This window comes from Pinus tabuliformis, chromosome 2_2, assembly GCF_031772625.1.
Source record: "Pinus tabuliformis cultivar Carrire ecotype Pingquan chromosome 2_2, CPIR1, whole genome shotgun sequence".
NCBI lineage: Eukaryota > Viridiplantae > Streptophyta > Pinopsida > Pinales > Pinaceae > Pinus > Pinus tabuliformis.
In genome coordinates, this window is record NC_142300.1 from 179,410,566 (window position 1) to 179,427,550 (window position 16,985).

At 37.1% G+C, this 16,985-nt stretch overlaps 1 protein-coding gene across 1 annotated transcript in view; it reads left to right on the plus strand.

Annotated features, from left to right (window-relative positions):
* The window catches only part of LOC149191989 (uncharacterized), a 458,880-nt gene that overhangs the window by 75,497 nt on the left and 366,398 nt on the right, over nt 1–16,985 (plus strand). The window contains exons 2-4 of the mRNA XM_089404452.1: nt 1,361–1,449; nt 14,248–14,314; nt 14,426–14,541. Of these exons, the coding sequence (XP_089260578.1) occupies nt 1,361–1,449; nt 14,248–14,314; nt 14,426–14,541 (272 nt within the window). The remainder of the gene's footprint in view (nt 1–1,360; nt 1,450–14,247; nt 14,315–14,425; nt 14,542–16,985) is intronic.

Genomic DNA, 16,985 nt, shown 5'->3' on the forward strand with positions numbered 1-16,985 from the left:
AGCATGGTTTTAAATCTTAAAAATAGTTTTTTTCACTAAAAATTAATTATTTAATGTATTTTTTAAAACTGGTTCATTGAGATCTGACCAGTCCCGGTTTATCAGGTGGACCAGTCCGGTCACCGGTTCCAGTTTTTAAAACTATGTTTCCAACCTTCTATGCCTGTCCACAGTCTATCACTGCAAAGGAAGAGATGACCGCTTTCCAAATAATAGAGGAGTTTGCCGTCTTTTTATTGGGCTTACAGACCCATTCATCAAATGATAGAGGGAAAATATATTTACGGTACACAACTGCAGTCCATAAAGTGTTTGTTGATAAAAATCTCCACCCAACCTTTTCTGCCAATGCTTTTGCAAAAATGGGAAGGTCTTTCAGTCCCCATCCCCCCGAAGCTTTAGGATGGGCAATCTTATCCCATCGGACCACAGCTTCTTCTTTGGATCCCGACCACAGAGTTTTTTGATTGACTTAATTATTCCTCTTGGGACCCACGTAAGAGCCATCCAAATAATTGAATGCATCTGTTATGAATCATTGTTTCATGTTTTTTTGCTAATAGATAAATTTTATTGATTGTTGTTGATTTTTATATTGAATGGTGAATCTTATATGTATGTAAACTTGTTAAGTTATAATTGAATGTATGGATCATGTATCTGTTATGAATGACTGATTCATATTTTTTTGCTAATAGATAAATATTAAATTCTAATGATTGTTGATTACGCTTAGCTCTACAGAATTGACATTTATAGTTTTCTTTTTGAAATATATTTATAATTTTGAAAATATGTATTCTGCCTCAATCATGATTCCCAAATTTGGTTCCATCCCACATTCGCACTGGATCCACAATGGCACTCACATAACATTCTGTGTAAGTTAGCTCAAGTTATCATTGTGTGTTTATAAAGGAAAATTCATCAATCATATATGGATATACAGTTTGAGTGGGCCTAAGGTTAAGAACATGTGTTCCCTCCTGACGGGTAACAGGTTTGAATCTGAAGGTTGGTATGGTCTGTACAACTCCATAGATTTAAGTAGCCAGATCACTGTGCGGAGGAGATCTCTTGTCTCTCAAACAAAGGGATTTTAAACATTAATTTGATGTTTAACTAAACTGTGACACTAATATTAGATTATTATTATTTTTTTCTAATTATAAAGCAATTGTAATATTTATTTGTTTCTTAAGATTTTATCCAGTAGAAATTTGCTTCTTGTAAGATAGGACACAATCAAACAGAAGTGATGTCCCTTTTGCTCTCTCATAGATGAAAACACATGCATGCTCATTCATATTCACCTTCTTTGCGAAACAAGGTTTCTTATTAGTTTATTATTTGGCTACAGGAACAAGGGATTATACCAGAAGAGGAATGGGATGAATTTATATCTATTCTTCAAAAACCTTTACCTGCAGCTTTTCGAATAAATTCTAGGTATAAAGATGAAGTTCCTATTGTGTTGTTTTATCTTTACTTTATTTCATTGTGCACTTTCATAATTGGAAACAAAGTTTTGCACATGAAATAATATTATTTTTATAGAAATTATAATTCAATTTTATGCTGCCTTATTTGTATTAGTTGAGATACGATGATCATTACTTAAGTTAGTTACAAATGACATATAAGACTCAATTCATTCACATATTTTCGGGATGAGTATGATAAGATTCGTATTGCTTTTTTAGTTTTCAGATTAATATCTTTGGAGCATCCTTAGATGAATACCTGTTTGGTGAGTCAATCTTCAAGTTAGACACTGCAAACTGGGGCTCCGTTAAATATGTCAAATAGTGATGCAAAAATGTCTCTGCAGTGTTAACATTCAAATACTATTAAGAGTCAAAGGGGAATATTTAATAATTAACATTAGTTTGTAAGAAAGGTCGTGTGAATGTTAAGTGCCCTCTAGTAAGTTAACATTCTTTGCCCGTTTTACAACTGTCATAGCCAAACCTGGCACACTAGTTAATTAATCCAGAACACTTGGAGTATAAAAGTATCCATTTGGATTAATAGTAATATATAAAATATATGAGTATGAATGATTTGATATGATTGTACAATTAGGGCCCCATATATTTACTTGGGCGAGATGCCCTTTCACGAATAGTCATGTTTTTAGGACATGTCCTTTCATTAAACTAATTATAAGTAATTATTTATGAATTATTTATTTATATTATTTATATATTTATGCTCACAACATTACCTTAAGGCTTATCCTTTAGAAATGCTTTGTCCTCAAAACATATCGATGAAAAGTTTTGTCAACTTTTTCTTTGTCTTGTAATCTATTTGCATCTTTCCGAATTCTTGGAGCTATCATCTTCAAAGATACAAGATGATATGAATCCTTGCACTTACATGATATGGGAAATGAATTGTTATCATAAGATTTAATTGGGCTGACAAAAATATTCTTTGGAACATAGGTTAGTGATTTTTGTCTTAAGTGATTTGGATAGGCTAACTGGTTGAGATGTTTGCTCTTATGATTTGGGTGTCGATAAGGAGTTCATGTGATCGGATTTTCTCTTAATGTTTGTAGAGATATCTTGATTTTCTTCAGGTATATGATTACCCTCATGCATAGATGTTGATTGGTAGATCGTGGAATTGTCACTTGGCATTTCTGTCATTTGTACTACAACATCCGAGTATGGCTTCATTTTGATTGGATGGAAATCCTTTTAAATTGTTATATTATCTGGATTGGTATTTGTTCCCTTCTGAACTTTTTTACCTTACACATATGTCTGGATAAATTGTTCTACTCTATTTTCCATTGATTGCTTATCAATTTTAAGCTTTTTAATAAGTGAGTAGATTTTGGTTATGACGTCGAAAATTTGAAAGTTCTTCAATTTTTGATTTGTTGACTTTATTTTTTAATGTTCATTTTTTTTCCTACAACTTTTGATTAAGGTGTTTTTAAGCGATTATTTGCTTCTGTTAGACATTGGGGAAACCAACGTTCCCCGTGTGTTTTGTAACATGGACTAACCGCCTCTTGTGAATCCATATCTCTGGTGATGTGATCATTGACTAACATTCGCGGGTTTTGGTCTAACAACAATCGTGATTCCCAACAAGTGGTATCAGAGCGTAGGTCATGAGTTTGATACACACCCGACTCACCTTGGGGGGGAGATTGTTGGACTTTGGATAAACCAACGCTCTTCTTGTGTTTCGTGACATGGACTAATGACCTCTTGTGAATCCTTATCTCTGGCGAGGTGATCGTTGACTAACACCTCCGGGTTTTGGTCTAATGAAAATCATGATTCCCAACATTTTCATCTTGTTTGGATAAGTTTCCATTCTGTTTCTTTTCGAGAGCTTCCTTTTCTTATTCTAATTTATGCTTCATAGCTTTAGAATTCTTGACTTGTACAAATAGTTTTTGACTATGATCTTTTAAGCAGGAAATTTCTTCTTTTGACTTTCGTGAGTGATTACCTTTGTATATCATTAAGGTCTTTGAATAAATGTACTATTTAATCTGACTTCATTGTAATGCCCTAAAGTGTCACCTTCTTCTTCTTCTCAAGAAAAGTCATAATTTTTTTTAGTGTTTTATATGAAGCTACCCTGTTTTTCAAAAAAGGGTAAACTGAGAATTATGTTGATCTTTTCTTCAAACATAGTTACAAAACTGAGTTGAGATATACATTCCTAGTCATCAATTGTCACTTGCAAGTTTTTAATTTTGTATTGTTTCTTGCGAAAAATATCTCCCTTTTCACATATATTTGATTTGGAATTCATATTTGATGTCTTGATGATGAAGCACATTAGTTGATTAGAAATGCAATTTTCCTTGTCGGTCACGTTGACAATAATATTAATCTTTTTTCTTTGGATACTCCCTTTTAATGTATATAACTTGCAATCTGTGATTGAAAAACCATGGTAGGAAAATCTTCCTTCATTTATTTCCCTTCAATGGTTGACTCCATTTTGCCTTAATATTAAAGTTCTTCAATGACTTCTTTGCCAATTTTTTTGTGGAACCCCTTTATATGAGCTTGAGAATATAATAATGTATTTTTCTTTGATAGTTTATTACTTTTAATAAAAAGTATCTTAATTGGCTTTTTATATTTTTTGAAACATAGGGAATTAAATTAAATATATATTTTATTTAATGCTTTTATTTATTTTATTTTTAACTTATAAATTAGATTCCAAAAGTTACCTATGACGTTGATCGTACGAATGTGATCCTTGCACACGACACAATTTTCTATTTTTAGCAGCAACTTTACCTGAGGAATGTACGAACAACGTGGAAGCTGACGGCTACACAAACGGGCAGAGCAGAGTGAACAAGATTGTTGGGACTGTGCAACAATTGTGTATGGTAGGGTCAAGGTAAGACAGGTTGACTCGACTTTAAAAAATTAAAGGCGACTGCAGAGTACAAATGATGTGCGGTAAGGTTACATGCTACAATGTACGATGGATGATAGGGTGATGTGTAATGTCCTCAATGATTTGAGGATCAATGGACTTAGTAGCCTATTTGTTCCTGTAGGCTATAGCCCTTCATAAAGGGGATAAAAACCCCAAATACCAATTGTGTAATATCCCGAAGGGAAAATTAACAATAAATATTCAAAGCACAATAGACGAACACACCATAAAATCAGAACAAACAATCAGACCACGAATTTGCATCCAAAACAACGCTGTATACTCATTTTATTAATGGAAAGAGGTGTACAACAAGGTGTTGGAATGAGTGCACCTGGGCTTGCTCTAAGCAAGCTAGCAAAAGCCCAAAATGACCAATGAATCACCCTCCTCCAATCTGCTGTAAATTTGGCCCAAGTGTTGCGCTGTAAATGCCTAGAAATGGTGTTGTTGCCTGAAATGATCTGCTGCTAGAGCCCTCTCTACTGCTCAGAAAATTCTGGGAAATTAATCCCGGCTTCTACTCTAGAAACCTAGAATAGCCCATGAAGCTAAGTTGCAGGAAACGTGGGCAGGGGGTCCGTTTCCCCAGGGGAAACGAAACGAAACTCGTTTCCCCGTACCGTACGGCCTGGAAACGCGTTTCCGGCCGTACGACCACGTTTCCCGAAACGGAAACTTGGCCGTACGGCCGGAAACGCGTTTCCAGGCCGTACGTGCCACGTTTCCCCCAAAAAAACACTTGTTTTTTATTTATTTTTTATTTTTTTATTTTTAGGGTTTCCAGGTAGTAAATGTGATGTAAATTTAATCTTAATGTTTAAATGTTTATGTAAGTAAATGTATCATTCATGCTTTATGATTGCACATATATATAATAATAATTTTTAAAATTTTTTAATATATATATATATATATTATTATATATATTCGCGTTTCCCCGTTTCCAAAATTTGGGGAGGTCGCGTTTCGTTTCGCTTCCGCGTTTCCCCGTTTCGTGCAACTTAGCCATGAAGGGTTTGGCCAAAGCTTGACCCCAGAATTTCGACCCTCTCGGGCTTGGCTGGCTCTCCTGCTGGGTAAATCGACCCACTTGAAGATTCTACTGTTGAATGCTCCAAAAATGTCTGCAAACCCTGTTAGAAGGCTCCCCAAGCCTTCCCTCCTGATTTCCTCCACAAACTCCCCTATCTCCACAACTTCCTGGAGTGCCTCTAGCTATGATTACACAGTCCCTGTGCTGCTATAACTCTCCCTGCTGTTGTAACTCGACTCACTGTTGCTGGTACGAATTGGGATGAAGTAGAACTCCCTCCTTGGGTTGGCACTCGAAGTCCACTGAAGCAAGGGCCGAGATTTCCACTCAAAAACACCCAGTGTGCTGAAAAACACATGCAGACTTGGCTCATTGCTCAAGTGTGCTCTTGTTAAAAGACAAATTCCGAAAATGGTAGATGATGCGCAAAATGAGAGCCCCTCTTTCCTTTTGTCGATTTGCCTCGAAGGCTGCCCATGTGGGTCCACATCGAATTTCCCTCGCCAATTTCGCTCCCATGAGAGCATACTCTCCATGTGGGCCGAAATTCCTTTGTGGTGGCCCTCACTCTCCACCAAAGCCGCAATCTTTCCATCGAACTCTAATGTTGGGGTGCTTCTCATGCCAAAAATTGAATGTGGGTCCCCTAAGCCCACTTCTCCTAAGTGAAACAATGCAATACGTCAAATTTGAGCAAAATTCGATATTCACTTAGTGAAACACTAAGTAGGAATATCACAGTCCTTCGTCCCAAAATGTTGCTTGTCCTCAAGCAACTGGAAAGAAGGATGCTGTAGTATTTGTTCCCCCTCCCAGGTGGCATCCTCATCCCGTAGATTCCTCCATCGAATCAAAAACTCCTTGATGACCCTGTTATGCATATGTCTCTCCCTGGTGTCCAAAATAGCCTTTGGTTCTAGCACTAAATGCCCATCATTGTCCATAGGGGGTAACGTCGTAGCGGCTGTAACTTGTTGTCCTAGTGCCTTCTTTAGGTAAGACACGTGAAAAACGTTGTGCACCTGGCTCCTCGGGGGTAGCTCCAACTCATATGCTACCTCCCCCACCCTCCAAGTGACACGATAAGGTCCATAGAAGCGAGGTTTGAGATTCTCGGCCCCCTTTTGCTTGAGCGTAGACTGCTTGTACGACTTCAGCCTCAAAAATACTAAGTCCCCAACTTCGAACTACCTCTCAACTCTGCCCCTGTTTGCATAACACTTCTGTTGATTTGGGGCCATTTGTAGGTTGTCTTTTAGAGCCCTCAAGATATCTTGGCTCTCCTGTATCCAGTCCTTGGCCCTTGGGGCCTTGCTGTCTCCAAACATAATGTCAGCGAAAGATAACGCATCATAACCATACAAAGCTCGCAATGGCGACATACCTATAGACATGTGATGTGTAGTGTTGTAGAAGTATTCACCCAAGTGCAACCACCATATCCATGCTTTTTGCTGCCTGTCACCTAGTTATGCAAGTAGCCCTCCAACCACTTGTTAACTATCTCCGTATGTCCATCTGTTTGAGGGTGGTAACTGGTACTCGGGGTGAGCTCAGTACCCACCAACCGGAATATTTCTTGCCAAAATCCACCCATGAACCCGTTGTCCCGGTCAATGATGATGGTCTTTGGGAGACCATGTAGCCGAAACACCTCATTGAAAAATGATTCGGCCACCTGTGAGGACGAGTACTGGGCTAGAATGACAAAGAAGTGAGCGTACTTCGTCGGGCGGTCCACCACTACATAGATGCAATCTTTGCCCTGTATTATGGGCATCTCGGTAATAAAATCCATCAATATGCTCTCCCATTTCCCCTCCTGAATGGGAAGCGACTATAATAGGCCTGCGGGGTATGCCTGCTCTCCCTTGTTCCGCTGGCATGTGTCACACCCCTGGATATGCCTCATAACGTCATCCTTGAGGCCCTTACACGCAAAGCTCTCCTTGACGGTCCGATATGTCTTTGGGAACCCCTGATGCCCTACTAATGGTGAATCATGAGCAACCTGTAGAATCTTCTCCCTCAGCGGGGAGTTGGGTACCAAGTAAATCCAGTCTCAGTAGTAGATCACCTCGTTCATCACCTGATATCGATCATCTATCACCGACCCATCCAGGACCTCACATGCAAGCTTGTCCTTGGAGTACTCCACTAGTAACCGCGCTCTCTAGTCCGGGGCAATGCTCATCAAGGAAAGAGTGGCTGGCCTCCTGGACAACGCATCAACCACTACGTTGTGCTTCCCTTTGACATACTCAATGTCAAAGTCATATGCTTGTAGTTTGCTCACCCACTTCTGCTGTTTCTCCTGTAGCTGTTTCTACTCCAAAAAGAACCTGAGGCTGTTGTGGTCGGTCTTGACCTTAAAGTTGTTCCCCACCAAATACTGCCTGAACTTGGCCAACGCATGCATGATGGCCAACATCTCCTTATCATAGTTGGAGTAAAGTAGCTCACGGGGCAGTAGCTTCCGAATCTCAAACACTATGGGGTGACCCCCAACATCAATTTTCTGGGTGGACGTAGATTAGGTAGTAGAGCCATTTCCAGCATTTGGGTACCATCATATTCACCTGGGATCTTGCCTTGCTTGCTGTAGCAAGCCCAGGTTCTTATGTTTCTATTCATTACACTCCCTCTGGTTAATATAATAAAAAAGGCTTAATGTATTGGGTGTTATTTCTGTTGTAATCTGGTATTTCTGCATGTGTGTACAATTTTATATAGCATGTTTATGATTTCACTACTGTTATCACTTAATATTTCCATTTGGAATATTGCACATTGTTACGAACAAAGTTCGTTTACCCTCTGATACCAATGTTACAAACAAAGTTCATACTATGAAGTAATCTTCAGAACACTTGCAACACAAAGACATTCATTGAGGATAAGAAACATATATATTGAATAGCGAATAAAAGAATTGATATGAAATGATGATGATGAGACCGCTACAAATGAGGGCTCGCTTATATACCTAGGAAAATACCTCTTCATGAACGGTCATGTCCTTAAAGACATGCCTCTTTTATACTAATCACTAGTTAATTAATCATTATTATAATTAACATTATTATATATATTTATATTATTTATATATATATTTCATTCGTAACAAAATCATTTTGGCAAAAACACAAAATCGAATTTCCTTGCTTGACTTATTGAATGGAAACATCAACAAAATCCGCTTTTCATATCTCCTCCAAGAAATGGAAAACTATTACATTTCCTCTAGGTTTACTCACGGAAACATATTTAGTAAGAGCTCCCACACTCTCATTAAAACAATTTGATCCCTTTCCCATGTGGTTAAATAATTAAATGGAGATTTAATAATTTAATCAAGTTACAATTTATGACTTTGAAGTCATAATCCTTGAAAATTTACTTGAAGATGTGATTTAGATTCACGCCAAGTGTTGGCTTAAGACAGAAGCAAGTGACAAAGGTGCTACTCAACTCCTTACTTTTATACTCAAAGGAAGCTGAGACCACCCCTTAGTTGCTAGTTAGGAACCACGACCAACACCTGCACCTGCCAAATATATAACTTACTAATTATATACATGCCTAAAAAGGCAGTCTTCCCCAAAAAGCAAAAAAGTGTAAAGTATAACGTTTGGTCGAATCACATACTGGGCCATAATTATAAAAAGCAAAAAAGAAAAAAAAACAAAGGAAGAAGTGCCATTCCAGATCTGGGTGAAAACATTCCCATTGGACTCGCTTTCTTACCAAGATCAAGAACAAGTGGTCAAATCTGATGTGTGGGCCCCTAATGGTCTGAGTATCAAAAAAGCAAAACTTCCCAAAATAGCAGTTTTCCAGAAACCAACGAAACTGGATACAGAAGGTCCTCTCATCGACGGTTATGCCATGAAGTGTCTGGAAATAGTCCAATGTGAATGAGTCTCACTAGACTTTAACCCTTCAGTGGCAAGAAGTCTACTAGGATTAACAGCTGTACATCTCAACTTTGAGATAGCTCTCAGCTAGGATTGAGGAGATAGTTTCTTATCTCAAAATCATAAACAGGACAAGATAGGGGACGTCAAATACACACATGAGAAGACAGCTTGAAAGCTGGAAGAGGACAGAGTGCAGTAAAGGAGAAGAAGAGGGGCAGCAAGTACAGCAGGCTATATAGGGTAGTTTCTTATCTCAAAATCATAAACAGGACAAGATAGGAGACTTCAAATACACACATGAGAAGACAGCTTGAAAGCTGGAAGAGGACGGAGTGCATTCAAGGAGAAGAAGAGGGGCAGCAAGTACGGCAGGCTATATAGGCTGTACCACTGCTGTAGCAGTCCTTTCTTTATGCACAGGTCATACATCCTCAAATCTGGCTGTACACTGCCGTTTGAGGTGACTTTATTGACCATACAACTGCTTGTTCACAACAGTCTGCAGAGGTCCCTTTGTAAGCTTTTGATCAATGGAATGAATTGTTGATTTGAAGGAGAAATCCCTGTGCATGTGTTTTATTTCTTTTTCTGTTCATTTTTCAGATAGTGTGTGGGTGATGCAATGTTCAGAAATTTAGTCATCTGCGGTTAAGTAAATCCTGTTTTTGAGTTATTTAATTAGAGAACATCTGGACTCTTTCTTTCTTATCGAGCACTACTTAGAGGCTGTTTTTAATATTGAAATTAGGGTTTTAACACTGTGTTAAAGCTGTTACAGGTATGAAATTAGGGTTTTTAGCAATCTTTTTTGGACAGCAGCTTTTTTAAAGTTTTTTTAAAACCTTATCTTCACTAGTGAACTCCTTGACAATTGTTTGTTTTCTTGGCAATTTAAAGGAAGGTTTTACAGTTTTGTGCCTCTTTTTAGGGCAATGCATTCGTTCCCCTTATTTTCTAGTTGACACCTTCTGCAATTTTTTCATGGCAATGCTGGTAATGTGTATTACATGGATGGAAAATGGTCTGAACTCTAAGGGAATCTTCATGATCTTGGAATAGGACCAACTCTTCTTTCTATATATGCATCACCTGCACCAACAAAAAAGTGGAGTTTTGGCCAGATTGATGCATTATCAAGGAAATAAATGATGATTTTAAGGTGATTATGTAACCATGAATTTATAGAGGAAATAAGGGTGATAGGAGGATCACATTTGTGGCTTTTAAAGTAGAATACCTTTGATGGTCCTTTCTCTTTAGTCCACTTTTTGCAAATTGGGTAACTCAAATTTCAAGCACCTTGCAGTTTGGAAATCTCAACTGTGGCCATGGACTCCACAAATTTCTGTGTTGTTTTTCTCCATCATAAACAACCATGGTGAATGTGCTTATAGTTTTTGTGATTGTGTCCTTGTTAGCAGAAGCAAGTAGCGGCAATAACAATAGAGGATTATGTTCACCGGCTAGTTTGTTGTGCTAGGTTAGGGTGTTGAACCCTATGTCACACTCATGGGTTGTCTGACACTAAGGTTCATTGGAATTCACTTGGATCAGCCTTGTGCTAGATGCTGAGATGGATATTGGGATTTTCAGCCAGTTTTGTGGAGGTTGCATGTGAATGAGCATGTAGGTGACCTGGAGAAGGCTTCATTGGCAAAATTATTTTGTCATTGGGGAAAGAAGCCAAGAAGCTTAGTGGAGAATGAATGCCAAGTGTTTGATAGAACGATTGCATGCCAAGTGTTTGATATAATGATTTCATGCCAAATGTTTGAAGAAAGGCTTGCTCGACACTGTTTGACGTAGTCCCTGCTTTCAAGGCAGATTTTGAAATCACGCTAAAGTTTCCCACTGGGAAAACCTCTCTATTGTGGGTAACTTCTATTGATTATGTGAAGGATTTAAAGCAGAAATTGGAGCACTCACAAGGGATCCATTGCACTTAATCTTTGAGGGCAAACAACTCGAGCACCATTCACTGTTGTCTGAATACAGTATAATCGAAGATTCAACACTTCTGTTAGCACCGCATCTGTGTGAAGGAGCCTTTTCCTCAAGCAGCTCAAGACCCAATGATGCCTAGTCCTTATTTAGTGAAGAAATCAGATGAGGTTCCTATTTTGAAGGTCACCCATCCAAAAGTCATTGGTAATAGTTATTATTATAAAAAATATGCATTTATATGCTGATTCAATGGGTTTTGGCCATGCAGAGTAAATCCGTTTTATTGGATTTTTTTGATTTGGACCAAAATGTGCAAGATGAATTTTGTTCCAAAGGTTTTTTTGTTTTTCAGTGTCCAATTTCAAATGGGGAAGATTGTGAGAAAGTTATAAGGGGAAGGGTTGGGGGGCTGGTTCTGGGGAAGGACAGGTCTCTTTATGACTCCATGGTTACTTGAATTTGACTTACCCAGAATGGTGTTTCTAAAATGCCAATTTGGGTTCGCCTTTCTAACTTTCCTCTTCATTTTTGGCATACTTCAGTCTTTCAAGGTTTGGAAATATTCTGGGCAGATATTTAAAGGTGAATTTGAAGTGGGCAGAGCTGGGGCTGTTTAATTACACTATAGTACGTGTAGAGATGGATCTTAGTAAAGGTCCTCTAGATAAGTCGAGTTTTAAATAGGCGAAAAACATTGGAGTTAGATTTTGGACTACAAAAAAACAGTTATTTTCTCTAGGAAATTGGGCACCTTCATGACTCTTATCCACATTCAAGAGCTCCTCCAAACTGGCAAATATGTCATCCTCCCAAATACAAAAGCTGGCAGCCATATGAGTCCCTGGATGAGGACGATGAAGATGAACCAGAAGCAGAAATAGTTGTCCACAGCAGAGGGCTCAGAAAAACAGAATGCAGGTTTACAGATGTCCAAGGAATTTCCACAAGTTATGCACCAGGCGATTCCTCAGATAAGGGACATAATTGCCAATGAAACTCTCTCTGGAGACTGGAATGATGAATCTAAATCTTTGGATTGTGATAAGGAGGAAGACTTGATTCAGAATGCAGATCTACAATTAGCTCTTGAAGGTTCTCCTTTAAAGGATTACACATAAGTCTAAAAAAGAAAGGACTATTCATCATTAGTCCATGACTCCACTTTTCAGGTGTTTGTTAGCATATTCATGATGACTTTGGCCATGCTTGTTGGGGTTTTGAAATGCTCAAGTGCATATGAGATTCTGAAGAATGTAATTTTTTCTTTAATGAATAAAATTACGATTTTCTTTTCTAATAAAAGATAATAAATAAGCAAACTTTGCATATTGGGTGCCTAATGGTTTGGATTTACATTAATGTACATGATTATGATTTTGAAAATGGAACCCATCTTTTTAATGGATGGTAAACCCAGAAATAACTTGTCCCACGCTCCTGCACCAGAGAGCAGAATGACTCATTTTGTAATCTCAATAATTGGCCAAAGGCTACATCAATACCAAATCACCAATATCCACATCCAGCAAAGCCCACAAAGGGAGGGTGTATTCCCTCTGTGTTTTGAAGCGGGGTCATTGTCACAAGTTACAACCACTGCTCCACAGTCACTAGTCACACACTACTACTACTACTACTACTATAAATAATTATGTGTTTTTTACTGGACTGATTTTTTGACTAGTTTTTCATCTGGTTCCAGCCTAGTTTTTTTTTTTTTTTTTTCTCAGGTTGGGTCAAACTGGTTCCAGTCCCAATAACTTTGATTTTCTCGACTTGACAAGACGCAATCTAATAGATATAGAAATAAAATAATCAGTGCTAGACTGCTAGTCAAGTGAAAACTTAAAGGACATTTGCGATAGATAAAACCTCATTAAACATAAAAATAAAACCGTCAAAATGTCCTTGAGGCACAAAATCTGCAAAATTTTATGCAAGACCAAATATATACCAAACTTTAACAAAAAAGAGGTTGACATACAAATAATTGACAAATGGGCAATGCTTGAGATGATAAATTGTTTAATCGTAATTGAATGGAATTATGGTGATTCTGATTCTATCCTCGTAAATCATGGATATTTCACCTTTAAGTCATAGATCTGAGATTTCCTTCAAAAATATATGTTCTGGACTTTAAGTTGAGAAAATGAGGATAATCCGGAAAAAGTTAATCAAAAAAGGACTCGAAAATCTTTAGACACCAATTAGAGTAATTGCAATCTCTGCTTGTCACCTTACTGACATCTTAAACACTCCTAGTCAACACAGCAGTTCTTCATAGTGCTTTACTTATTCAACAATAGCAGGTCCTTGATGGCCTTAACAAGTCTGTCTTAATTTGACAACCCCAGATCCTTGATGGCCTTAACAAGTCTGTCTTAATTTGACAACTCTAGGCCCTTGATGGCCTTAATGGCTTTTACTCAATCAGGCAACAACAGATCCTGATGACCTTAACAGCTCTTATTAAATCAAAGATCATATCTTTGCAAAAATGAAACAAAAATGTTAAACTACAAGTGTCTGGTGTGTTGGAAAAACTAGGCAAGGCTATACAATGCTGAATCTAAATCTTAATGCATAATAAGAGTAGTGATCAATAAATTGCAATGATCAAATTTTGATTGCTTTTATGGTGCCTACCTATTATAATTGATAGAAGTAGAAATGTTCTGTATAGCTTAGGTTCTATTTCTATTGTGATTTTTTTTAATTATTATTATTTATCCTAGTTTTAACAGGTTTTCCTGTCACATAAACCAATATAATGAAGCTCATCTAGAGTTGGTTGTGTTCCTTGGGTGTATTTAATAAGTACTGTAAGTACTTGCAAATATTTACTATGCAGCTGTTTATAATTTAATAGTAAAATATAACATGCTTTATTTTGTATGTTGAATTTTTCAGTGGGCAATTTTCTGATGATATTCTATCCCAGCTTGAAAATGAGTTTTTGGCATCTCTCAATGCTGAGGTATATCTTTTTTTTTTTACAATACTCAAAATGTATTTGTGAGACAGGGAAACTTATTCCAATGTTTTAGACTCTATTGGTTTAACTCTCAGTGATTGCTTTTTTTATTAGGATGTAGGTGGCAATGTGGTTGAACATATTAGGCCTTTACCATGGTATCCTGGCAAGCTTGCTTGGCACTTGAACTTTTCTCGCATGCAACTAAGGAAAAACCAAATGCTTGAAAGGTATTTGAAATTGATATATATGTCTGCTCTTTAAGGTGAGAGATGAAAATGCTCAAGATAGGAATATTGCATTTTTAGCTTATGATGGTTCTTTGAATAATGACAACCTTCTTTACTTTTATATGATAATTTTTGTCATAGAAGCCAAGTAATTATATCTCGTTAATCTAAATTCAAGCAGTTTTGCCATGGATTATTCTCATTTTTTTTGATCAACAAGTGAAAGCTAATTGAAATTTGAAATATGTTAGTTTGCTAAAATTTTACAAGAAAGAGATGTATGGAAAAGGAAAACGTGATGGTTTCATGATTATGGATTTAAACATGGAGTTGAGAAAAGAAAATGTGATACTTTCATGGTTATGTTCTTAAGCATGAAGTGCATACATAACAGTGATGATGTCTTGTTCAACTGTCTATTTTGGTGGTTGCCGTTCCCTAACTGTTTACTGAATAATCACTCACATTACTTCATCAATGCACTAGTGACCTTTGTAACCTAAGAATGTCTAAGACCTAACACTTAAATGGTTATTAAACCCAGCAACTCTCATAATGGCATTTGGTTGGCCTTTACATTAAGCATATCAACAAATTTTGCAATTTCTGTTCTTGCTGTGAGGTTTTGAAAAAATGTTGGCTGCATATGTTTTTGGTACAAAAACTGGGTTCTTTGCCCATTTTATAACACTCTGGTTGTCCGAAAATAGTTATGTTGGCCTTTTCTCTTGAACCTGCAAATCATCAAGCAAAGTTGCGTTGGCTGCAATTATGTATTCTGCCTTGTGGAAGAAAGTGCAACTATGGGCTGCTTCTTATCTGATTCATAACATTTCTCCTGAACCACTGCTAAATACATAACCTGTAGTGGACTTCCTGCAGTCCACATTTCCAGCATAGTTTAAATCTGTAAAACCAATCAACCGAAAATTATCTGTCTTTGTGAATTCAAGCTCATAATGATGTGTGCCCTTTACATACATCAAAATCTTTTTTGCTACAGTCCATTGGATTATTTTTGGTTCATTCATAAACTGCGCAATTAATTCAACTAGAACTAAGATCATGCGTGGTGTTGCAAGTTACACTAGACTACCTATCAGCTTCTTAAGCATCCAGAGGGTGAATCATTATTGACAGACAAATTCAAACTGACTTTTAAGGGGATAGCTGATGCTCGTTCAAACCTCCAAAAGTTCATTCCCATATTTTGTCTGAGAAAAATTCCTTTGTCTGCCTGCCAAATATCTAAACCAACACAATGATGAGGCAGTCAAAGATTTTTCATCTCAGAAGTCTTATTTAAATGATCCTCTAGTTCAATTAGAGAAATCTGATTATCTATAATAAGTGGATCATCAATAGTTAACAAATATGAACAAGAGGTTGTTTTCTTGGAAGAAAAAAATAGAATTTTGCATTAAATGTAGTGATTCCAATTTCTCAGAGGGGTACATCCAAATATAATTCACAGCCTATAACTATTGGAACACCATGCCACTGCTCATTTTTTATTCTAGATGACACCTTGTGTACCTATATGTTGCTTTGTTATACATTCCTATTTACCATTATTCTATGTTGCATGGGGACCTGTCCCTGCTGTTCTGACATATTGGGGAGTTTGGAATTCCTTAGAAACATTAATAATTGCTTGGGGACTTTTAATAGACTATTCCCATGTTCTTGGTGGAATTTGGGATACTTTTTTGGGACTGTCTCCATGTGCCCTGATATTTTGGGGACCCTTAGACATGGAAAATATCAATGGTCAAATTTTACCCATGGGCTAACTTTAAATGTTTTTTAATTTTTTCCAAAAGAAGATTGTTCAATATCCAATTTTTTTTCCCAAAGTGATTCGCCCAAATTCTATAGGATAAAAGTATTGTACTCTAAAAATTGCCAAAATCTTCTAGAAACTATATTAAATCCTTAGAAATTTGAATATTTTAACAAAAAGATTGCCAAACATTTTATGGTTGGAATTTTAAGAATTAGTAATATATGCAGAGGTTTCTGCACTTTAAGATAAGTATGGATGCTTAAAATTTTCCCTGCACCTAGATGCCCCTCATGCTGTAGCTTTCTAGTTGGGTTAAAAAATGGTTGAGAAGTTTGTTTGGTTGAGTGGATGGAACATGTTTGGACGACATTGCTTAAGGTTAGTTGCAAACATGTAACTTTTTGTGCATTATAATAATGGTACTACGCTGACACTAGGTTAGAGAGAATTCATATTAATATCCCACGATGCTAACATATTCCTAAAGAGGTGTGAGCAACTTGCTTGACTCTTTTAGTTTCTTTATTGATGGAGATACCAACTGACATTTGCTTTGAATGATTTGACGAGGAGGAGCTCAACATCTGTGTAGTGCTAGGTGTGATAGATGCACCATAACCAAAACTTTATGTTGTTGTTTGTGGTTCGGGTAGGTACT